The sequence below is a fragment of the Acanthisitta chloris genome, unplaced genomic scaffold (genome assembly GCF_000695815.1).
Source record: "Acanthisitta chloris isolate BGI_N310 unplaced genomic scaffold, ASM69581v1 scaffold16110, whole genome shotgun sequence".
NCBI classification, from domain to species: Eukaryota; Metazoa; Chordata; class Aves; order Passeriformes; family Acanthisittidae; genus Acanthisitta; species Acanthisitta chloris.
The window spans coordinates 1-26168 of record NW_008650038.1 but is presented as its reverse complement, the minus strand read 5'-3'; the positions used below and the strand labels follow the sequence as shown (position 1 = coordinate 26168).

The 26168-nt window shown below is 39.5% G+C and overlaps 1 protein-coding gene across 1 annotated transcript; it reads right to left on the bottom strand.

Moving 5' to 3' along the window:
- Positions 1–2100: 2100 nt before the first annotated feature.
- Positions 2101–25838, bottom strand: PSIP1 (PC4 and SFRS1 interacting protein 1; the record flags this gene model as incomplete). Its single annotated transcript, XM_009083437.1, has 12 exons — positions 2101–2216; positions 5066–5285; positions 5984–6085; positions 11064–11134; positions 12305–12360; positions 14773–14891; positions 15496–15721; positions 16641–16716; positions 18399–18492; positions 19991–20053; positions 20864–20971; positions 25722–25838. Coding segments are annotated over 12 exons (1368 nt in total), but the record flags the coding sequence as incomplete, so codon positions are not given.
- Positions 25839–26168: the final 330 nt, after the last annotated feature.

Sequence of the window (26168 nt, the reverse complement as noted above, 5' to 3'; positions counted from 1 at the left end):
CAAGTGGTATGCCACAATTGATATCGCCAACGCATTTTTCTCAATCCCTTTGGCAGCAAGAGTATAGACCACAGTTTGCTTTCACTTGGAGGGGTATTCAGTACACCTGGAATCGATTGCCCCAGGGGTGGAAACACAGCCCTACCATTTGTCATGGACTGATCCATGCTGCACTGGAACATTTCTCCTCCCCATTCCTCGGGGCTGGGGGGGGAGTGAATGTGAGTGGCTGCGTGGTTCTTGGCTGCTGGCTGGGGTTAAACCACGACACATCACTATTGATGTATGTGATGGTCTGTGAACAGCAGTCATTCAGAAGTCGGTTTGTGATCCATTCTGCAGTCCTCCCTCCCGTCAAATGTATGTCAGCTTAGGTGGAAAAGGGCTCAGGCTTAACATACCTCACCAGCTGTCACTGTTTGAGTAGCTAGGAAGAATCCAAACACTGCAGCCCAGTGTTGGTCCCTCAGACACTGGGGTAACCTCTGGGGGCAGCATGTATTTTTACCAAATGAGAACAGAAGGATGTTCTGAAGTTGCACAACTTGTTTTCCAAAATTTCTAAAGTACATCTTCATAAAAGGTACAGACATGTCATCCCTCTCTCACAGGGAGTAAAGTTCTGAACTGAACAGATAGCCCTGTCATTTGAGAGGTTTACAAATGTCTCAACATGGATAACATTTACTTCACTTAATAGTTTCTCACTTCTAAGAAACTGAATATTGCAAATAAAAATGTACTGATTGAATGGAAGTTTGTATGATGGCAGAGTCTGTAGCTTGCCTGAATTCAGAACAGGTATGTGGATGCATTTCTCAACATGCACATTATGTGCAAGAGGTGTGATAAAATCTGGTTTACAGCCGTTAGCCACTCACAAACTGCTCTGAAGCAGCCAAATGGTAATTTTTTAGTAAAGTGGGATTGTTTCTTTGTTGATGGAAGTCAAATATTGTGCTGGAGTTAAAGGCCATGGAAAACACCACACAAGCTTAATGACTGGAACATTTATGAGTACAACCTGACACCCTCACTAGCAAATTCATGGAAGATGTATTTTACAAGTTCTACAGATACAACCACAATTACTGAAGTATTAAACACACAACTTGTCTTCATTACTTAAAGTTGCTTTATTAGAACTGCCTTTTCCAGGCAGTTGTATAACTCTCGGAAATACCTGCCTTACATTTCTTTTGACCAATGTCTATTGACATATCATCCCTGTACTCAAATATTCCTGTCTCTTTTAATGACAAATATAAAGGGCAATCTGACTGAGATTGTTTTCCTGCAACTCAAAAATACCCATGTGTTGTCAGGATACACAGAAGAACAAATCTACCCTGGCCAAGTAGCTTAGTTGTTTAAATTTGTTGTTAAATTTAAATTTTAAAATACTTGGCCAAGTGTATCCTATTATTATTGAATATTAATGCCAAGTAACTTGAGTGTTGCACCTTGTAAGTACCACACTGTGATTTGGCAAAAATCACTCATTTGGAGTATATCTACCCACTTATCAGTGGGGCAGAAACTTGTGACTCTTGTATGTTCCTGCAGCATGCTGCTTGTTCAGGCCAAACAAGTATTTGGCATCACTGGTTGAGAACTCCTAGACATCACTTCTAAAAGCTCTGTAGTCAGAAGCCACTAGTTTTGAGGGCACCTCCCAGCAAACACCAAATGCTCAGAGAAAACAGTGTACCTCAACAAAACAATTCATCCCTATGATAATTTTATACCTTTTCCTTGATTTAACTAAATCTGTTATGCTGTTCTCATGCTCTGTAAGAGATTCTCTGCTTGATGTTTCTGTTTACAAACCAGCATTTTTCAGTGATAACCTTTTGCTTTGCCCTGTCCTACCACATGCTGAGTCTCTCCTATAACAGGACATGCTGTAATTCTTTTTCTTTACGCCTTTTAAAACATTCATTCAAAAGTTCAAACAGAACATTCGCATTCTCTGAAGTTGACAGAAAACTCTGTGGAGAAAACAATACCTCAACATTAAGTAATTTCAAACTACTTCTGTTCTATTTTACGCCATTTAGCTAGAGCAGAATAGATCCTTAACTCAGCAAAGTTATTAGCTCACTTTTTCTTACTGCCAGCTTCATGCCTATCTTTCTTCTCCTCAGTGTTCTCTCCATTATGTTGTGACTGGTTGGTGTCCTGGGCTTCAGATCCTCCATTCAGAACCTTTGAACCTTCAAAATGAAAGGACAAGAAAACAGTACTGCAGCAAAACTGTGCTATAAAAAGCCCTAGATGACTTCTTCACCTTCATCAGATGAAACGCTATTAATGTTTTCCCCTCACCTCGATACCCAGGGCAGCTGAAACAATACAAAAGACAGTAACTGACAAGGCTTCAACTTCTGAAAGTCCATGCAACGTGCCTCATCCCATAATTTTAGTCAAGGGAATGGAACAGTGTATATCCTTCAAGGGATTTCAAGTTCTCCTGTGCTTGCTAGGCTACAGATCATAAGACTAATGCTTGTTTCTGTTCCAAGGAGTGAGAGAATACACTTGAGCAGTAAGTTCTGCTTACCACACTAACCTGGTCAGACAACTGGGGATTGTTGATACTTTAACTACAGAAGTTACTAGTTCCCTCACTCTCATTTACTCTCAACTCCAACAGATAGGTTATATAATCAAAATATGACAGTGTATACAAATAGAGTATGTAGTTATAGCATTCGATTTTCAAGCAGGAAAACAAAGCACCAGGTAGAAGTAGTATTTGGTGAAATCAAAGCAGGAACATTTGACCTCTTTTAAATCTGTTCTGCATACATGTTTTACTCTCGTATTACAAGCTAGTGAATTTTGAACAAGTTGTTAAGGAAGGTCACTTTTAAGTCAGAACTGACAGTCCATTTTATTTGAAGTTGCAGGTTTGTAAAAAAAAAACCCCTCTATTGAAATACCACGCTACAGGAATGTTAAAAAATACAAGATTTACTCATCTGAATTCTCACAGGCTAAGACATGCTAAGAAGTAGACAAGACCACTTAAAGATGACATTCTAGTTGACCTGTTTATACTTGCTCAGAATGAGTTCTGAACTCAAGTGCCACTGGAAGAATTCAATGACAATAAATGCTATAATCCCTTGTTACAAGGTAGATAAACCACTGCTGTACTTCAGCTAAAGTACAAACAATTACAGCATTACTGTGCTTTGTAAAGAGTCAGAGTCAACAGTTCAGGTTTTACAATTGCAGAAAAATGCATGTAAGGACCAGAGTTCCCTTTGTAGCAAATAAGGAAAACACACATAAAATACCCTCCTACTCTGATAAATCTTCTTACCATTCTCCGTGTGACCAGACGACAATATGGTATTTCACTGTGTTCTGCTGAAGTTGTGTTACCCTTATCTAGAGTGGTTTCACTAGCCAAACTATGTGCAGGAAGTCTGTCAGTTTGGATTATTTCTTCAAGTATTAGTTGTACTAATCATTGTTTTGGGGAAAGATCTGTATGGAACCTCGCCATTATACATTCTCTCACCATAAATTGGTTGGGTTTTATATTCATCTTCGCTTTCTTGGCAGTTACAAACATGGTGGCATTTCCACTACAGTTGTTCTGAGTCCTTGGCACCCTCTAACAAGGCAGTCACAGTAATCTGTTTATTCCAGATCCAGATGATGTAACCTTCAGACAAATTTCTGAATCAATTTTGCTCCCAAGATTCAAGTTTAGAGTGAATGTAATTTCTGTCCAGTGCTTGTGAAGATCAAGGAGTTAAATGATTTAAACAGATGGGTCCTACAATTTCAAAGATTTAAATTTCCAGTGTGTCTGCCTCATTTTGTTCCTCTATGTAAAAATACAAGTATCTATTTTACTCCCGATTTAAGACACTGTGGAGCATACTCACTAGGGAAAGCTGTCAGAATTACTCTGTACTTCATTATCTCTTGAATTCTCTGGAATGGTACTGCTAGGAGCACAAACACCTGCTCTCCCATAAATGATTATTTCTTTACTGTTAGACTGAGCTACTGAAGCTGTGTCACAGAAGTGGTTAAAGGTTACTGCTACACACAGTAGCATGCATGATATAGGAAGGAGCTAATGAAGGAAATCAAGCAGTTGAAAGCTGTAGCTATGTGGTAGAAGTCTAGGCACCAAAAGGCTACTGGAGAAATGGAAGGTTGTGCTGGTTTTGGCTGAGGTAATTTTCTTCACAGTGTTTTGGATTTCTGCTGAACACAGGGTTGACAGTGTAGAGATGTTTTTGTTACTGCTGAGCAAAGCTTAGCAGGCCTCTTATGTGGCATACTGCAACACTGGCAAGAAGACTGGGGGTGCCTGGGAGGTCGTGAGGAGACACAGCCAGGGCAGCTAACCCCAACTGACCAAAGGGATATTCCATACCATATGCCATCATGCTCAGCATACAAAGTGGATGGAAGATGGAGGAAGTGGGTGACACTTGGAGTGATGGTGTTGGTCTTTCCAAGGAACCATCTGTGTGATGGGGCCCTGCTGTCCTGGAGATGGCTGAACACCTTCTGCCCAGGGAAAACAATTAATTAATTCCTTGTTTTGGCTCTGCTTGTATGTGGCTTTTGCTTTCCCTGTTAAACTGTCTTTATCTCAACCCATGAGTATTCTAGCTTTTACCCTTCTGATTCTCTCCTTGATCCTGACAGTGGCGGAGTGAGTGAGTGGCTGTGTGGGGCTTGACTGCTGGCTGGGATGAAACCCAATGGTGGTCAGTTATTCCACCTCATGTTTGATGTTTCTTTAATTCCATAATGTAATCAAGTTAGAAAATTTACAGAATAAAAATATGTTAAACTATTTTTGAAAAAGTTCTTCCCTTCGGGCAACAGAGAAGAAACGGCAATGGGAAACATTACACTCTTGAGTTTCAATGTTGGCTACAGTAGTACTATCCTTGACTATTTCAGATAGGTAAAAGTTTTCATAGATGGGTAGAACTCCCACATCAAGGATTTTTTGAAAGTGGCTCATAAATTAATGGAAACTAAGTCTTTTATATGACAAGAAACTAAAACCACAGTGCCTTACCTGTCTGGTCCTTTTCCTTTTCCACCTTTTTGTTTGCTCCTTTCTTCCACTGTTCTTTGGTTTTGTTGGCTTCTTCATGTTGCTTCTGCTCCGCAAGCGATTTATTTAGTACTTGGGAAAGAACAGAATCTCCTTCCCCAACAAGAAACATAGTCTTAAACTTGTTATATAGCATTGTAGATTTCTCCATGATAACTTGGCTAACTTTGAATTTCCGTATCTGAAATCAAAGTAATAAAACAATGAGCTCCACTTAGGTATTTAAATATCTATGTAATTCCCTTATCTGCTAGATGAAATTATTCATTCAATCTGAAATAAGATCACAGACTTCTACACCCTCTGAAGCATCACAGAATAACAGAACTGTCAGGCTGGGAGTGACCTCGAAAGATCTCCTGGTCTAACTCTTCATGGGAAAGGGAGCCTGGATGAGATTATCAAGCACCCTGTCCAACTGCATCTTGAAAACCTCCAGCAATGAGGATTCCACCACACCCCTGGGGAGGTTGTTACAGAGAACAATTGCTCTCACTGTAAAAAAAAGGTTTGGAATTTTTTTTATATCAAGATAAAACCTTTCCCAGCACAACTTCTATCCATTGCCCCTCATCTTCTCCATGTGTCTCCTTGTCAGAGCCCCCACCCTCTTTGCAGCTTTCCTTTAAAGTGCTGAATAATGTGACAAGGTCCTCTCTGAGACTCCTCTGGGAAGGAAAGAACTAAACCCTTCAATCTTTCCTTATAGGGCAGGTTCTCCAGCACTCTGATCATCTTGATGGCTCTCCTTTAGGCCCTCTCCTGTCTGTCTGCATCACTCTTGAACGGTAGGGACCTGAACAGGACACAGTAGAAAACAAAACTGGTACCAATTTAAGAAAACACACATGTTCCTTTAATTAACATTGCAAATCTCACCTTCTTAAGAGTTAGAATCATCTCTGTATGTTTCTGAGCTTGTTGCATTGTGACTTGAAGCGATGCAAGCTCATCAAGAGCCTCAATACACCTGTTCACATCCTGTATATAAACACAAAATTAGTTTGAAAACTTAACTTACATGTTAATAATCATTAATTAGTCATACTAAATTCATTTCCATGCTCATTGACACCTTCCTACAATATCCTTGACTATGTTCTTAAAACAATGTATACAGTCAAACTTGCAAACCAAAATTTACCCCCAGTTGCCTTTCAGCTACTTCTGATAAAAGGCAGATGATATTCAAATAATTTGTAACACTTAGAAACAATTTTATACTTTCAGAATACAAATTCAAGCTTTATGCTGCTTTCATGATTCTAGTTACTTCAGTGCTCAGAGCTGCTCTCCATAGTCAGCACATCAGACACAATTTTTCAAAAGTGAATTGCCACTGAGAAGGTAGCAAAGCATCGTGAGTGGACTGTAGTGAATGCAGAGAACTGTGTCTTTGTAGATTTTTCAGTTAAAAGTCTGATGAATGAATTCACACTGTGCAGGACACACGGAAGTAATTATGTGAGCTTCTGATCCATTTCTAAGAACCACTGTACTAAAGTCCTGTAATACCTGTTCTCAATTTCCTTATTTTCTGCTACTCTTGCTGATTTAACTTCCTGTTTAGAACTCAAAAGATTGTCAGTAGAGGTCATAACAACATTCTGTATCTTGTACAAAGTGGTAGCTCCTGTTCACAAGGAAAATGAGTATTAACTCCTCCCAACAAACACATCAGGACTATACTCAGGAGAATTCCTACTATCATATTTAATTGATAACTACAATTACAATAGCCTAAGCATCCCTGCTGTAGCTCTGCAACCCATGTTCTTTCCAGTACTCTAAGGCATTTGCTTCATTACACCTCTGTATCACAGGTTTTCAGGGTTTTTTGGTTGGTTGGCTGGTTTGGCTTTTTTGCTGGTTTATGTTTATTTGTTCGTTGGTTTACTTATTATTTTAGGGGACTTTACTCTCTGGCTCAGGACAGAATGATTTATTTACGCCAAACCATGAAAATGTGAAGCAAAAAGCTTTCTAAATGTCATTTGAGGTGAACTATTTTTTTGAGACAAATTATTGACATAGACTTAATGAAACAATTTAAGAACAGGCCACGCTGGAAATGAATACTTCATATTAGCACTGTGCTGTTAGTCTTGGCTAGCAGCCACATGCCCACACAGGCACTGAAAGCAGAATGAGAAAGCTCAAAGGTCAAGGTAAAGACTGGGAGACTGCTTATCAGTTACAGTAATGGACAAAACAGACTCTACTTACTGAAAATTAATTTATTACCAATTAAAATAGATTTGGATTTTGAGAAACAAAAACTAACTTTAAATCAATACTTTTCTTTCCCTCTGCCACACTCAACTTTACTTGAAACTCCACTCCACAACCCACACTCAAGCAGTGCAGGGGGGCAGAGGGTCAAGTACATCACAATTCCTCTCTGCAACTCCTTCTCTTGCACATTCTCCTCTGCTCCAGGTTGGGCTCTCTCCATAGGCTGCAGTACTTCAGGAGAATCTCCAGCATGGGCTCTCTGCAGGCCACAGCATGAGCATATGCTCTTTCATGGTCTCTTTCACAGGCTGCTGGAGAACACCTTCTCCAGCAACATAGAGAACCTCCTACTATCTTCTTAGACACTGGAGATTCCTCTGTTGTTTCTCACTCCTCCCTCTCATCCTCATCCTCTTCTCTCTGCCCAGTGTGTTTTGCCCTCTGTTTAAGCAAGTTTCCACAGATGTGCACCATCCTGGCTGAGGGCTCAGCCATGCCCTGCAGTAGTTCATCCACTGGGGCAGGCTGGAACTGGTTATACCCAGCACAAGGCAGGCCCCTGCCCTCACTACCAGAACCTTGCCTCCAACACTCAGAACAACTGTGTCCCTCAGCTGGAGCAGCTTGCTGCTCCTCATGCGGTCCTACCTGTTCACACACATTTTTTTCATATCTTCCCCAAGCTGAACACTTCCAGCTCTCTTGGCCTCTCCTTCTATGACACATGTTCCAAGCCTTTAATCCATCTTCGTGACCCTTTATTGGGCTCCCTACAGCAGGTCAATGTCTCTATTGTACCAAGGAGCCCAAATCAGGATCCAGTGTCTCATCAGTGCCAACTACCACCTCCTTCCACATTCTAGCAACTCTCCCTCTAATGCAGCCCAGAATGTTACTGGCCACCTTTGCCACAAAAGCATATTGGTGACTCATGCTAAGCTTGGTGTCTATCGACACCACCAGGCCATTTTACAACAAGCTACTTTCCAGCAGCTCAGTCCCCAGTCTCTGCTGGTGCCTAGGCATATCGCTCTACATGTGCAGAACTAGAACTGAAATGCATGAAGTTCCTGTTGGCCCATTTCTCCAGCCTGTCCAAGTCTCTCTGGATGGCAGCACTCCCATCAAAGCCTTGATTTCAGTTTTGCATCATCTTCAAAGTGGCTATGGGTGTGGTCTGTCCCATCATCCCAGTCATTAATGAGACATTTTAGAAGTACAGACTACTAGTAACTGGCCTGTGCTGGTCTCTCTGCCACTGATCACAGCCTTTTGAGCCCTGCTGTTCAGTAAGTTTTCAGTCCACTTATCTATCCACTTTTTTAGTCCATACTTGATCAGTTTGTTTTTGAGGCTGTTACGAGAGATAGGGTCAAAAGCCTTTTTAAACGTAATATAAACAATGTCCACTGCTCTCCCTCATCCACCAAGCTAGTCATATCATAGAAGGACATCAGTTTGGCCAAGGACAACTTCTTCAACTCCCAGAGACCTTACTGTCCTTCATATTATCGGAAACAATTTCCAGGAGGATTTGTTCCAACACCTTTCAAGGGATCAGTGTGAGACTGACTTGACCGCAGTTTCCCAGATCTTCCTTCTGCAAGATGAGGGTGACATTTGCATTCTTCCAGTCCTTGAGAAACTGCCCCCTATCACCACAACTTCTCAAAAATAAAATGGAGTGGATGCACAATGACATTACCCAGCTCCTGGATAATTACCTTAGCATTCTCCTTTTTTACTGGAACCCCTGACCCCATTCCTCAGTAGGCCCACGTTTTCCCAGTCTTCCTTTAACTGATAAGGTACTTGAAACTTTGCGGCCCTTCATTTCTCTCCTTAGATCTAACTCCACATGGGTTTTGGTTTCCTAAGCACACCCCTCCATGCTTGGGCAGTGTGTGCATATTCCTCCCTGTTCACCTGTCCCTGCTTTCACTTCTTGTATGCTTCTGTTATTTGTGTCCTTTCTATAGTCAGGAGCTCTTCATCTATGCAGCCCTCCTGCTACATTTGGTTATTCTTTCTGCTTGTCAAGATGAATCAGCCTTGAAAAGATAATCCCTAGAAGTAAGCCAAGATTTCCTTGCCCTGTCTTCTCTCCAGCATGGTCTCTCAAGGGATTCTTCCAGGCAGATCCCTGTAGAGGCCAAAGTCTGTTCTCCTGAGTCCAGGTCTGTGATCCTTTTTGCCCTGCTCCCAGCTTCCAGCATCCTGAACTCCACCATGTCAGTCACTGAAGCTGAGGTTGCCCCTGACCTTCATATGCCTGACGAGATCTTTGCTGTCTGGAAGAGTCAGGTCTGACAGTATGTCAGCTCCTTCATCACATGTGTTAGGAAATCATCACACTCTAGAAGCTTCCTGCACTGCTGTGCAATCCCCGTGTCCCTTCTGCAGAACCATTCTGGTGTAAAGCCCTCAATTAGAACCAAAGGTGTCTCCCAATTGTCTTAAGATTACTTCCTTCTCTACTTCTCCAATCAGGTGTCGTAGACATTGTCAAGACATGTGTCACTCAGACTGGTCTGCCCACTAATCCTGACCCATAAGCTCTCAGTTGGTTTATCAGCTGTCCCAGTGCAGAGCTCCACACATTTCCACTGGTCTCTCACATAAAGCTATCCTTCATCTTGTCTTCCCACATGCACCTTTCCTACGGAGCCTGTAAACATACATGGCAAGGCTCCAGCCCCATGAACTTCCCACCAAATCTCTGGTATCACTGAAACCATTGCCCTACAACTGCAGACAGATACCCAGTTCCCCTGGGTTGTTCCCCATGCTATATGCATTAGTGTACAGCCACCCTTAAGAGACACAGTCGTGCTGACATTCCAGAAAGGTTGTGAAAGCCTTCCTCATAACACTGTGCTGCCATCACTTCCTCATTTCTGTGTTTATCCTTGTGGTCATGCCACTTCCACCATGTTCTGTGTAGGAATTCTGCTGATTATAAGGCAAGTCTGTTTACATCCCCCTGCTGACATCTGGCTGTCATCCTGCTCCACCACTTCCTCCTCTGTTGCCAATCCTACTTTAACGCTCTTTACCCAGGTTCTTCAGCCTCTTGGCAGCACTCCTTTTGGGTGGATCCTGCCACCTTGCCTATCCATTCCTTCACAAAGCCTTCCCTCAAGAAAAAGACCACCACCTGGGCCCCCACACCTTCACCATCACCCTCAGAGTCATGCTTGATACTCTCCAGGTGTCCCCGACTGTATCATTGGTGCCCAACACAGAAAACCAGTAGCAGTAAATAAACAGTCTTAAGGCCACAAAGCCTCAACCATGTGTTAGTAACATTCCAAATCTGAACCCCCCTCAAGCAGCAGACTACCCTCAACAGTGGGGAGAGTCAGTAGGCTGGAGCCTGCATACCCTGGATCAGGAAGTGTACCACTACTACACTCACTGTGTCCTTCTGGTGTTTCTACATGGCTCAGCAGGCTGATCTGGCACCACATGCTTCATGTGACATAATTCTATCTGAATGTTTCTTGTAAATAATTTATTATGAAGTATTTCCAATTAAAAAAAATAAATTTCTTTGCTGACACTTATCTTTCAATACCCACAGTAACCTCATTTAAGTAAAAATTATCTTTCAAATTGAAAATATTCTAACCATTTTCAGAGTACTAATTAAAAACAAGCACATGAGCCAAGTATTTCCTACTGGAATTGGACACATAAATCAGTTCAAAAAAAATATACTTACAAGATTATCGATTTTCAGGGAATTCTTTATTTCTGCATGTATCCTTTGAAGCCTAGAATCCATTGATGTTTCTGAAAATTAAGAACAGTACACATGAGTATTTGATAATCACATCAGGTTCGTTTTTGCAGAAACATTTCTACAAATATTAACTTGATATGGAATGCAGAAGAATATGGGCAGGTATCTTACGTTCAGGTGCACACAAACACACCACGGGGCTTGCTATCAGAAATAAAGCACACAGCTTTTAAAAACTGGACATTATTAGCAACCCACATAGTTTTCTCCTTATGAGTCACAACTGAAAAGACTTTTCTATTCCAATACAGAGATGTCACCCTCTGACTGTTGGGCCAGCTTAACAAAAAGTGTTAATAAACACTAAGAGGTACAAAGCTGTAAGACCTTTAATGACAGGACACCCAGAAATTGATGGTTTGTTTTCAGAACAAACCGTCATGACTCAAGTTACAGTCCAAATCCATCCAAATAAAATGATCCCAGTGCACACACTTCAGTAGCTGTGAAAGATGAATGAACAATGGCATTCTTCAATTCACATGCTGAATGCCTGTTTGGATTTGGTATGTATTCTGAACAATACTGTAAGCAAACAGTTTCCAATCCACCTTGGATGAGTTTTGATAATTTTTATTTCCCCACCCCACTGAGATAATAGGTTGGTTAGAGTCCATGACACTGGATCTGTACTATACTACAAATTACAGCCAGTGGTTTGGATTGGCCTCTAAGATGGGAAACCTGAAAAAGGAATGACTTATCCCTATGAAGGTCAGTTTGCAAGTGTGGGTTAGTAGACAAGACCACAGTAATCTGAATCTGAGCCTCCAGTTTAGCAAGAGGTAGTATCCAAATCAAGAGGCCCCTCAGATTGTATTATGGGAAGACAGAAAGGAAAAAACAAATGGAAGAACTGAAGTGACTCAGTTCAAAGATTAAGAGCTTTTGTTTCTTATTCACAAACAGAAGAGATTGAGGTTTATAGGCTCAATTGACAATAAATCAGAATAGCAAAGATCTGTTGTAATGCACCAAAGAAAGAAAGAACACAAAGACAAGAATGCACTGTTTCACAGACCTAAAGGAAGCATTATGGATCAAACATCTCCCACTGAGCCTGCACAGCCAGCCTCAGCAGTGTATTACCTTATCCAGGGAGAAATTCCGTACAAAATTTAAGATACCCATAAAGTACTGTTTAGCTTCTTTAAACTAACCTCTCTTCTTCTCAATCTTCTTAACTTCTGCTTTCTTGCCTTCTTCTTTACTCTGCCTATCAAAAACGTTAGAGTGTTTTTACAATGTTGCAAGTCTGCTTTTCACTCTTTTTTTCCCCATTTTTGGATGAGATGCAATGTTTTGAGGTATTATCTCAGTAAAACATTAGCATGCAAACCCCACAAAGAGTCAAGTGCTGGTTTTCAAAGACTGAAACTAATTAACAAAATTAATTAGCTAAGATACTGCTGATAATTCCTCCATACTCACAGCTGGTTTTCCCTAGAAGTGGCAAATTAAATAATCTTAAAAACAAGTCATATTTCCAAACTATATTTTCTTTTGTTGCGTGTATAAATCGGTAAAATGGCATTGTACAGAACTAGTTTACGGAGAAACAGAGTATTTTTGTTATGATGACAAAAGGAGTAGAACTATTTAACATTACTACAGGGAATTATGGAGAGATCAATTAATCATAATCAGTTCCTATGTAAAATACTTTCTTGTAAAATTAATGGTAACAGTGTAAGTATCTTACAACTGACCATAAATGTATCAGTAATAATTTAAAACTTCTTAAAAGAAAATAGTAATCAAAAAGAAAAAAAAAATATTTATTGCAAGTGCATTGAAACCTCCTGGATCTTTCTCTAATTGTCTCACTGCAAATAAAGCTGGGACTCAAGAAAAACAGAACAAAACCTGTCTCCAACTCAGTTACAGAATCGAGGCAGGCAGAAGTCTTACAAACAAGATTTTAAGCTTTTAAATTTTTATTCAGAGAAGACCATGAACTCCTGCTTAGCAATTCCTCACTCTTGTCTTACTAAGGGGTTTAAAAGCCTCACTTTAGAATTTGCATATTTCAGCATATCATGACTTAAATGTCCTAAGATTAATTTTTTTTCCTGTCATAGTAATATGCATCCATAAAATATCCAGGCCTGCATGTCTATCATCTTTTGTGTTTCTTTCATACTCTTATCTGGTTACAGAATTAAGTTTTAAAGTATATAAAACTCTTTTGTTTCAAGTGGCAGCACATCTCATGCCACTGAAACCACACATGTAAACTTGGTACACAAACAGAATGGTGTACAAAGCACTATAAGTTACAAAATAAGTACTAACGAAGTAGCTACAAAGACCAGAAAATGGAAACTATGGTGATAACCAAAAACCACATATCAGCCTGTATTATTTTTACTTTTTATGAATATTGGGTTTTGTGGTATTAGTCATCAGCTAAAATTAAATTTATTACACATTCACTAACTAGTTCTCCTTTTTTCTTATTATAACAGAAGTCTATCCACCCTCTAATGCATAAAATATGAGAGCTATTTAAAAGCAGAGATTTGATTATTTGAACTCAATCAATATATGACAGTTTGATTGCAGAAATCAATCAGCATTTGTCAGAGTGAAATAGTGATACATTAAGAGCTGCTAAGAGGCAAAGAACAATTTAGTATCTCTGAAGCTGGAAACACTTAGATTTGCTACAGGCAGAGTAATTATGTTAGGTTTCCAGAGGAGTGACAGGGAGAAGAAAGGGCTAGAGCACAAAAAAAATAAAACCCAACCAAACTAGGTTCTTGTTAATGAGTGTGAAAAAAGATATGATTTCGTTGGTACAGGTGAAGGAGACCATTATATTCCTCAATTTTCACATTTTCACTTTGTTCTCACTTTCTTCCACCCTTCTGCCAAACGTGGGGATGGGAACATCACACTCTTCTTGTGGCAGCTTCTTTGCCCATTTGTAGAATAGCTCTGGAGAACGAGTCAGATTTCTTCCTAGTGTCCCATGCCCCCCAGTTTCTGGCAGGATATTGTATTCTTTCTTATTCCTGACTCATTTGTGATACTTAATTTTCCAAATGCAGACTGCTCTTGGTGTCACTCAACTAGCTTTCCACTGCTAAAGTAGAAGAATTATTTATTTTTCCCTTGTTCTGTCTGACAGTGTGTGCTCCAGCTGCCAGAGAAGGAAATGTTTTCCAGATAGTCCGAGGCATTCCACGCCTCATCAAAAATCCATGGATTAATAGGTCCGACCAGTTGTCAATCTGATGTACCTAAAACTTGTAAGAGAAATATATGGCTGTCCTGAACAGTTTTTCACACTGATCCCTTTTATTATAAATATTCTTAGGTTAGTTCTAAAAAGAACCTACCAGCTTTGCTCTGCTAGACACTCAAAGTCACTGACAGATTGACATCACCTAATTTCTATATTCAGTTATTCCAATCCTCTCACTATAGAACATAGTGGTTTAAAGGAGCTTTTTACCCTCTGCTCAGAAAGAAGCTGAAATAGAAAACCAAAAGGGGGGGTGAGGGGAGAGAAGAACAGAACATAGTGCAAACCAGCTTGAAAGTTTTTTCAGATACTGTTTCCTCCTGTTAGGTTCAAAGTACTCCCACAACTTGCAGGCATCCCATGTTAAAATATACTCACGATTCAGATTCTGTCTGTTCCTCCTGCTTACGCTTTCTGTCTGTTACTTCTCTATCATGCTGTCCTCTTACAATGTTTCTTCTGTGAGATGCCTGAAAGCTTCTTCCCCCTTTTTTCTTCTATTTGGGATTTTATGATTGGAAAGAGAAAAGCAAGATTATGTCACTGTTTCTGTAAACAGGTAAACCTACTTACACTAAGCATCCTCAAAACAACTGTGCTCCATGGAATAACCTGACAAGAGCTGGCCTTCCCTGAAACTAAATACAACTTTATTAGTCCTTTCTCCCTTTTTTCCTTTTCATTGGAAGGCAAACAACCTAAGTACCAGAAAAATGAAGACATTACAAATGATTGGCTAGGGACAGCTTTGATTTACCAAAAATGTGATTTCAAGCCAAATGTTCTCTAGATGCACCCAAGAAAAGAAATGTCTGTGTTCCAAGGAACTCAAGTGAAAATAAAAGCCTTCTGACAGAATAAATAGCTGCTACATTTACATGATTTGTTAGAAAGAGAACTGTCTTAGAAGAGATGCTTTCATTGGAAAATAGAAGGTCCTGAAATAATTATTTGAGAAAATTAAGCTCAAAACTTATTTTATATATCTGTATTAGCCAGACACAGGACTCCAACCTTTACTAAGACCTAGTACATAACTGGAAAACCTTCAGTGATACTACTTTCCTCTATAATAAATATATCAGGTAAACAAAATTTTACCTTGTCCCCTTCTTCTTGTTCTCCTTCATCTTCAGAATCAGAAGCTGATGCAGAACCCACTTTTGCAACATTTTTCCTTTTCAGTTCAGACTCTTTCTTTCCTTCCTTTTTATCAAATTCCTTCTTTGACTTCTCCTCATCCTTCTGACTGTCTTCATCTTTTTTCCCTTGCTTTTTGGGCTTTTCTTCTGGTCCTTTTTTCTTTGCCTTCTCCTCCTCATTAACACTGAAATATGAACAGTATTTAGGCATCATATCCATTCACTACAGTGACTTCGAGAAGCTACTTTAACTCAGGGACCTGATCTTTTTTAACCACAGAATACTAAAAATTATGAACTCGATTCACTTTCAGTCCATTTAGTGACTCTTCCAAAAAAAATAGCCATTTTCTAAAATTATAGCCCACTATCTGCGCAAAATAAATAAATAAATAAATAAGAGTATGGAGGCCCCAGTGAGGCTAACATTAATGTAAGAGCACAGATCCAAACCTGTGCTCAGCAGGTACTCCAAACACATATGGTTCTGCAGGATCAAAGGTGCATACACTGTAAACTAGGCTTATAAAGTATACTTACTTAAGGTGTATATATATACACACACACATATACACACCCCAAAACTGTGCATCTTTAATTTATAGAAAACTACACCAATTCTCTACTTTTCTTAAGGGTTACTAGAAACATGAAGAACTTGACCTAAGAACTGAAAAAGGCAAAAATGAAATTTATGGAAATTTATGGAACAACAACAACAAGAACAAATAGTGTTGGAATTCCATCAGAACAGAATTCTGAAACAGAAATGTAACAAACAAACAAACAAAAAAATCCCTATTTCAGTTTCACAAGATCTTGTAGTTTCTCTTAAGCCTTTGCCTCTTCACTCAGCATGCAGCTATATGAGGAATTTTGCTCAGATTTTACAAGTTAAGAAGGTCAGGATCTTCTGTCTCTCATTCCTGAAACATACTAGCTTGAGTTACTCTGTACTATAACAACACCAGTTGTTACAGTAACTGATGTTGAACAGTAACAGGGCAAACACCTGTCAAGTACTCTAACTATGAAGTCTTGACATAAGGAATAACATGATTTACAGTGAAGATGCTTTATATTAAAGAATAAAACGTAACTCACAAGTCACCCTCTGAAAGACAAGATGGTTTCACCAACTTGGGTCTCCCTCTCGGTTTTGGAACTTTTACTTCAGAAGCTAGTAGTTATACAAAAATAACAGGTTAGTTCACAGCCACCACCTACTCCCTGTCTATGTAGAAAGACTCTTACTCAACAGACATAAGCTACACTTAAAACCAACCTAACTTTGCTATTATACAAAATTCAAGTGTTAATTAAGCACCAAACCTTAATCAAGATATCTCTGAAAAATTGAAGTGTTGGCAGTTTTTCTAGCTAATTGGAAAATTAAAAACTTTGGGGTTTTTTTAGCCACAGGCTTCAACTACCAATTCTTGTGCTTTCTTCTTTTTGCAATCTGTGCAGACAGATTTGTTTCATACATTGAATAATTAATATGAACAACTCTTATATTAGATGAGAAGTAAGAAATTAGAAAGTAAGAAGAACTCATTTACTGCCCACGTTAACAATTTGTTGTCCACTATTTTTAGATGTATCACAGAGCTTTCATCACTTTTCATAACAAACCAATGACAAGAAGTTCTACCACCACACTACAGTGTAGATCAAACTCTGCATTTACTCAGATTCACCACATTTCTACAGTAAGACAAACAACATATCTGCTTTCTTGGCACTTCTATACTTCAAATGCTTCTCCAGTATCACAGTGAACATGTGGTCAGCAAAGCCAATAATCAGTGTTTAAACTCATGTTGGTCTTAGCATGGAGCACTGCTAAGCAAGAGATGTGAGAAGGCTGCATGGTACATTTTATAGACAGGTATTTCTTACAGGAGGCAAAAGCATCTCTTACAGGCAGCTGTTAGTGAAAGCAAACCAGAAATTGTAAAGAGAAATCCACATATTAAAAATGTACATTTTGTACATGTAATAAAAACAATGATAAATTTCATTGCAGCCTCCAAGGCAAAAGGAATTAAGTCAACCTAACTGTAGTTGAAGTAAGTTAATTTGGCACTGTCAGCAGATACAGATGACTATACATGATTTGTTTCCCTGACTACATGCTTGTACAATGGACTTAACTGCTGCCAGAACAGTTCTCTGATGTACTCATTAATGGTCAAGAATATCTGCAAGCTTACCATAAAAACTGCGATGAAACAGATAATTTCAAAGCATTTCATTTGATGCTTTGAAAGAAGTAGGCACTACAGAACGATCACCAAATGGTTCTAACTAGACATGTACAAAAAATCAGTTACATTGTCTTTTGTCTATCAAATTACACAGACTGCCTTAAACATATTTTTACACAGGCCTCTCCAGCTCTCAGCCTGTTTTTACCATCCTCTGAGCTCCACCTACAGGAGCTTTGTCTCCCCAGTTCTCTTCTTTGTGTTTCAAGGATATTCTAACACAGTCAGAGGATTCTACAGACCATTGATGGATGCACAGAAACCTTTCTGGAACAAAAATACACAGAGAACTAGTACCATACATCCACACTTTATCAGTATTCCATGAAGAAGGCTTTTCTAAAGGTAACACCTTTAGAACAACCAGTCTCTAATTTAGAAGACTGAGCGTTAATGCTAACAATTTAAATCCAGTTATGTTCTAAATTCACCCATTTGAGAGGAGGTGTTTTCTTATCACAACCTATTAGCAAAGACTGTCTTTAGCATGAAAAAAATACTCTGCAGTAGTTTAGGGGAAGGAGACCACTCCCTGACTAATTTGACTAAGATATTTCCGTGGTGCAAAGTTAAATCTTTCTTCTGAAGTTACCTGCTGGTCTTCCTCGTTTGGGGCTTACTTTTGGGGACACTGGAGCCACCGCTGCCATTGCTGCTGCTTCTTCAGCTTCAGCTTGTTTTTCAGACTAATTTAAAGAATGAATTTCACAAGTGAAAAAACACGGCACCAGTATGTGGTGTTATCTTCATCACTTTCTCAAACAACAATTTTAAACTTCTAGAAATGCATTATTATGCTACTTTTTGTGCCCATGGGTAAAAAAATTTCCATGTTCACTAACAGATTACATTTAAGTATCATTAATTTCACCCTCTCCATACCATCACTACCTGATATAGTGATATTTCATACAATTTCAACCAGCCCATTCACCTTCAGAACAAAATTACCTTGGTATAACAAAGCAGAGATTACTTCTAAGTATTTTTAAGATTGCCGTAACAGTATGCCAAACCCCAGTTTTAAGCAGGCAAGTTCATACTTCTCCCCCACCAAATACTCTCCCCTTTAGACTGTGCCACGATCTCCGCTAGCTGCACCAAGGTATCAAGCCAGCAGACGGAGCTATCCAAAAAAATACGTGACTCCAGCTCCACAGACTGATGCTATTCAGCGTGAAAAACTGCATGTTGGTCCGCAGCAGCAGGACATGACCTGCACCTACACAGACATTTTGTGAGGGCTGGGAAGACAGACGAAACTTGAAACAAAAGATCTCAATGTAAAGATATAAATCTCCCTGCAGAAACACTTCATACCCATATATACAGATGAAACGTTTTGAGAAAAATCCCAACCAGAGAAAGCAGACGAGAACTTAGTGTCCTGGATGCAGGACAATTTATGGGCTAATACATAGTTCTCTTATATTCTTTAAGCACATTTATCTTAATATTCTTTGTGAGCATCTATAATAAGAGATCACTTAAACAACAGAGTGAAACTTAAATCTAGCAGTAGATGTACCTCTAGTGTACAGATCCAGCATATTACTTATCTGTGACAAGCACACTAAGGTCACAGTTACTTCACACTCATCCCATCCCTGCTGTCAGCACCAGCATCAGAAGTTAAAAGTGGTTCTGAACACGAAATTAAGATCTGCCCCACTTTAATCTGGTTTTCAGTTGGGTCAGTGCCCCAGTCTGGCTTGCTGTGTGACCACAAAACATAAAGGCTAGAATACACTGAGGAAGCAGCTGTAACTGCTTCTTTCAAAGTAATTCCAGTTTTTCCCAGGTTGAAGAGACCACAAAATCACAAAGGGGAGTAGTTCAGGTGTTAGTTCAGTGTGATGAAGATGTTAAGAGAAATTTTTCAGAGCCTCAGGCTATTTCATTAGCAGTCTAGCAACAGTTTGTATGTTATTTTTTTCTTACTTGTAATAGGCTGTTTGGGAAAAGATGGGAAAACAATATTCCACATTAAGTTCAAACAGAATTAAGACTTGTAAAATGCATTCTGGAACAACTTTAGTTCCTACAGATCTTTCAGACATTTGAAAAAGGGTAGTAGGGTGTCAAGCACTTCAACTTACATATAATCTATCACTAAAGAAAATAATATCCTGTATTATCATATAAAAAAAATTGCAGTAAGGTGAAGTAATTAAACATTGTTACCTTTCTTTTTCTTCCTCTTCTAGCAACTTTAGGAACAGAAGCATCATTTGCTTTCACCACATGCTGTGAAGATTAAAATGGTGCTAGGAGTCTTAACAAAATAAAGATATTTCAAACTATTCTCAATTTTTTCCACAACTGAAGCCTCTGGTACATAATTTAAACATGAATCCCATAATGTATACAAAGACACTGCCTGCTTTTAAATTATTAAAATCCTGATTATGGCTTTAAACTGAAAGAGGGCACATTTAGTCTAGATAATATGAAGAAATTATTTACTGTGAGGGAGGTGAGGCACTGGCACAGTTTGCCAGAGAAGCTGTGACTGCCCCATCTCTGAAAGTATTTAAGGCCAGGCTTTGAGCAACCTGGGCTAGTGAATGATGTCCTTGTACACAGCAAAGGAGTTGGAACTAGGTGATCTTTAAGGTCCCTTCCAACCCAAACCATTCTATGATTACCTGGTACTTTGGACTTTTTCCTGAAAGATAAAAAATAAACTAGAGTACTAAATAATATTCTGTTTTAAACAAAGGTATGTAGTGATGTTTTAGTCTGTCTCAACTCTTTATCTAGTCCTTAAAAAAATACATTTACAATAGAGAGTAAGTGATACAACCCACATTGTTCCAGCTGTTTTAACTGCACTTGTAGACTAACCAGAAACCCCTCTGATGAAAACTTCAGTTCAGTTCCTGGGAGCTTCAGTGAGAGGTATAAACATGAGTGAACACGCAGAAAGTTTTATATAATGAAACACCTCCTGAGACTGTCAGAGTAGTAATAACTATAGTGTCTTAGTAATCAATTTAACATCAATGAACATAATATTAAGATGTTCTATGGTACATAGAAGAAGTTCTCACATACTTCTTTACTGGTTTTGTCAGAGGGTAGATCATCTTCCTTTGAAGGATCCATCTCCTTTTCTTCTGTTTCAGCTTCTGTAGGTAAGTTATTGTCTCCTTTGGGGGATAACTGCAAAGGGATTCAACACAGGGCAAAAAAACCCATTAAAAACTATTTTATAGTGAAAAGAGAACACGTGAATAACCATTGGGCTGCTCTTCATTTTAAATAGTTAGGTACTCACTGAAAGTCTAACTGGACCACTTTCTCCAGTACACAGTCAGACTGCTGTCAGAACAGGTCAAAACACATCAATGTACTATGGCAGAATTTCAATTCTACTTGGTGGTCCCAACAACAGCTACACTTTTTGATCATATCACCATGACATAAGTACTTCTAAGAGACCTTGCCAACATGTAAGATTCATTTTGATTACTGTTTATCTGTTTCACATAGATGGATACCTGAGTCACAGACCACATTTAGTGGTAAACGAAGACTTGTAGCAGTGTTACAATTCAAGCACACATTCTTGCTCACTGACTGACCTCCTTACCCACTGCGGGAGGAGAATCAGAAAGAAAAGGTAAACCTTAGAAAGTAAATTGGAAACAAAAGGTTGAGATAAAACCAGTTCAATAATTGAAACAAAGAACAGTAATACTAATAATAACAACAATAATTGTAATGAAAAGCTGAATGGAAGAGAGGAATAAAACCCAAGAGAAACTTATGCAAGGTGTTAAGATATTCGAAAAAAGGTTTTACTCTAACAGTGATGAGACACTGGAACAGGCTGCCCAGGGACGTGGTGGCTGTCCCGACCCTGGCAGTGTTCAAGGCCAGGCTGGATGAGGCCTTGAGCAACCTGATCTAGTGAGGAGGTGTCCCTGCCCATGGCAGGGAGGGTTGGGACTAGATGATCTGTAAGGTCCATTCCAACCCCTAAATTCTATGATTCTATGATACCATTGCTCGCCACACACTGACCAATTCCCAGCCTGACCCCGAGCAGCGATCAGCCCCTCCCAACCAACTCCCCCTGGTTTATATACTGGGCATGATGTTCTAGGGTATGAACACGTTCTAGGTCACCTGTCCTGTCCATGCTCCCTCCCTGCTTCTTGAGCACCTGCTCACTGGCAGCACATGAGACACTGAGAAAGTCCTTGGTTTAAGGTAAGCACTACTTAGCAAAAACTAACATTATTCTCATGCTAAATCCAAAACACAGCACTGCACCAGTGTCAGGAACCCCAGGAAAAGTTGTCTGGCTCAAAAAAAGCAGTTGGGAAAGCACTGCAGGGAACAGGTTGAGTTCTGCATAGGTGGGGTGGCATAATGCTCTCCCCCAGCCCCTTGAAGGCTAAGTTACCCTTAGCAGGTAACTGCTGGTCTACACTGGAATGGCCTAGGTGACCACATGGCTCTGATGGGAGCCCTGAAATGTTGGTGGTCGACCACACGGCCTTGCTGCAAGCCCTGAGATGATGCCAAAGCTCCTGGCTCTGCCTAAAGCACAGGTACATGTGTGTGACCTCACGCTGGGATGGGCCTTGGGCGAGGGGAACGGATAGAAGGACAGCGAGACATGCACCACTGCCCTGGGTTGGAAGCTGATGAGACCATGCTGGATACACAGGTGGTGACTATCTACCTCTCTTTCCCATCTGTTTTCCTCACTACTTTTCTTTCTTTTCTCCTTCACAATATATTAAGCTACAAGCTGCACTGAGGAGTATCCCTTTAATGACTCAGTAAGTGCATGATCAGTCCCAGCTAAGACTTAGCTCTCTCAAGGTGTGCTAAGTTAAAGTCTGCACAGCATGTTTGAATGCTGTGAAGTTTACTCATTTGCCTTTTGCCAAGTGCCTTATTTCTTCTTGAACCCGCTGAGAATTGAGTTTTTTCTTCTGCACACTGCCCAGAGTAATTCAAAATTACCTTCCCCTCCATCACCCAAGCAGACCGGGGTGTTACAACCAGCTACTATGAAGAAAACTAACTCTACCCCAGTCAAAACAAGGACAAGTAGTACACAGACTACAAGCAAGTTGTTTTGTCATTTTTGAAATTGTAGTCTATGCCTTTTTTCCTGTTTTGCTGGGGTTTTTTTAAACCTTAGAAATACTAATTTTCATTTTAGGTGAGCAGTTAAGACTTGAAAAATCAAAAGCTTGTAATAATTTACCTGAAAATAATCAATAATTCCTTGCAGCCTATGCATATGCATGTTTTTAAGGTTTTCAGTTCTTTTTCTCAACTTGAATGCTATTGCTTTGTCCCACTTGCAAATGCCTTTTTTTTTCCCAATTCCCATCTAAAGCAGCTACAGTTTTTAAGATTCCAACATTAACCAAAGCAACTCAGGCACAAGGCTATCATGCAATATTCCCAATTACTTGAGACATGTAATATCACTGAGTCTTTTCACAGAGCACAACTTCAAGACAGAAGAATAACCAGTTCACTGAAACCACAGGAAAGCAGAGTAAAGGACTGATTAAAAGTTATAGCTACATTAGTATAAATAGAAAATTTGCTCTCTATTTTGCCACAAGCTGACTGAAACTAATTAGAGAAAGCTATGTAGAAGGACTGTGCTGGTTTTAACCAGGATGGAGTTAATTTCATTTTCTTTTTCCTCAGTAGCTAGTGTAGTGCAGTGTTTGGATTCACAGTGACAATTCTGATGACAGTACACTGATGGTTTGGTTTCTGCTGTGTCTATCCTAAATCAAGGATGTTTTCTTTCTTGTGTCTTATGCTCTGCCAGTGAGAACGTACACAAGAAACTGGGAGGGAGCATAGCTGGGACAGGCGACCTAACTAGCCAAAGGGATATTCCACACCATAGAATGTCATGCCCAGTATATAAGCAGGAAGGGTCGATCCAGGGGGAGGGACTGGGTTGTGCTGGTCCACTGGTTTTGTTTTGGTTTCATTTCTTTCACTTTCTTTTTATTATCCATTGACATTTTAGCTCATTCTGCTCTTTATTATTAAACTGTTCTTATCTCAACCTACATATTTTACTTTATTTTCTCCTCCCCATTCCTCTGGGTTGGGGGGGAAGAGGGGGGAGGAGGGAGTGTGAGTGGCTGCGTGGTTCTTGGCTGCTGGCTGGGGTTAAACCATGACAGGACCCATCCAGGATATTTTATTCCAGCTTTGTGTTTAAATGGCTCTTATGTCTTCCTGTTTCTCTTTCACAGTGCCAGCACAGAACAGACTGAAAGCACTTTCCATGAGAAACATGAAGCTTAAGTCACTGCCATCCCCACTAGCACATGTTGCTTGAGGCATAAATCCAGGGAGAAGCAAACTGATCAGTCCAGTTTAAAAGAAGTTTCCCCCTCGCAGTCACAATGCCAAGAACAAATGCTTTTATCAGCAGTGCGCATGGACAAGAACAGCATTGGTTTACTGTCAGGAAATTATGTGTTGAAGAGCTCTCCTAAGGTACAGCAGATAGAATCACCCTCACCTTCCACATGTAGAAGTACTAAAATAAGGAACTCTAGGCAGTAAAAACTTAGGAGAAATAATCCATCCATAACTCTGTGGTCTCCAACTCATCAAAATAACTCTCAACATCATCTACCTGTACACCACCAGGATACTAACTTCTTTCATCTAATCAAAGGACTTTTTTACTCCTGAACAAACAAGCTATTACAGCTACTAGACACTAATCCTACCTAATGAGCACCTGCTATGTATTTGACACATTGCAAATTCTTCAGTTGCAGCTGTGAATCAATATTAAAGGTCAGCCAGCAATACCTACAGACAAACTACATTCAGTCTTGGTAAATAATCAAAACTAAAACAGTGAGGCAAGTCTATTCAAAACAGACCAACATTTAAGGGCACTGCTGATCCTGTAGAACAGTAATTTCCAGAAATTAATTACAAATAAATGAGACATCATAAATGTATCAATTCCACCTGCGTCACAATTTTTGTCATTTTAGGATTCCACTCTCCTTAGAACAACTGAGAGAAGCTGACAGCACACAACGCCTCTTCCATGCCATACGAAAAATATCCCCACATGACAAAACAAAGCATTCAAGAACAGGGAAAGTTCAAAGCAGTGTTCTACACTAGAATCATTAAGGGGACAGTAAGCTAGGGAGGTTCATTTCTTACAGGACAAAATGCGCTTTTTAAAGCATGAATACAATATATTTAAAGAGAACCCAATCTCGTTTTGGAAGGGTGCTAAGCTATGCGCACATTACAAAGCAAAGAAGCTAAACTCTGTCTGCATAAACTGTTGCATACTGGTAACTCACTTTTCTGACTCAAGAGATGGATTAATACAGCTATGAAATCTTCTATATCCTAATTAGCTCATAAAGAGTATGGCTTAACTCAAACTGATTCTCATAACCTGTTCTGGCAAATACACTGAAGTACCCTTTCAGCCACAACAGAATCTAATGCTGTTCAGCTTTGCAAGAAAAGTTATCATAATTGAGAGTCATACCTGCCTCTGATATCAAAAAGTCTTCAAAAACAGGAAGGGAAACTTTAAGCTAATTCTTGCTGACCATTTCCAGTTTCCTCTGCCTAGAAAGTACTGCCTGAATTTAGTTTAATTGTATAATGATTTAGAAATATAGACTGATACAGAAATCAATTTTCAAACATGTCTCATACTGTATAAGGAATACAGAAGGACAAAAATATTACTGCAGGTATACCTGAAAAGCAGCAAAGAAACTGTCTTGTTGTGAGAAAGCAGTTGTAACAAGGCAGTTACAAGAATAAACCACTGTTAGTTTAAAGTATTTAAGCAAAAACTCAGCAATATCGTTTTGACTCAAAGATGTTCCTGGCAGAACAGAACACATATTCAGTCACTTACCTTTGCGACAGAAGACTTTTTTCGTTTGGCTCCTGCTTTCTCCTCACCCCCCTCAGCAGGCTCCTGACTGCTTTCTTCAACTGTTTCACTGATAGGAGTGGTAATGGCTGGATGGGGCTTCAATATGAAAACATGAAAAATGAGAACTAAATCCTTTCCTCAGCTGAGGTGTGCTTTCCCACATATGTTACTGAAGAAAGTATCATGGCAACAAACCCCTTACTAGGACTACAAGGATTTTAAATGGATCTTACTACACTGATTTCCAGAGTTTTCAGTTTAAATTGCTATTTATCTATTAAGATTTCAACTTCTTTAATGCTGTAACAACTTATTTCCACATTATTAATACTGCAATGTAAGTAATTTGTAATACATTTCATCTTAACATACCTGAAAGAAATGAAATTTTAAAAAGTTGGTTTTGGTCAAATACAACTTCTGATG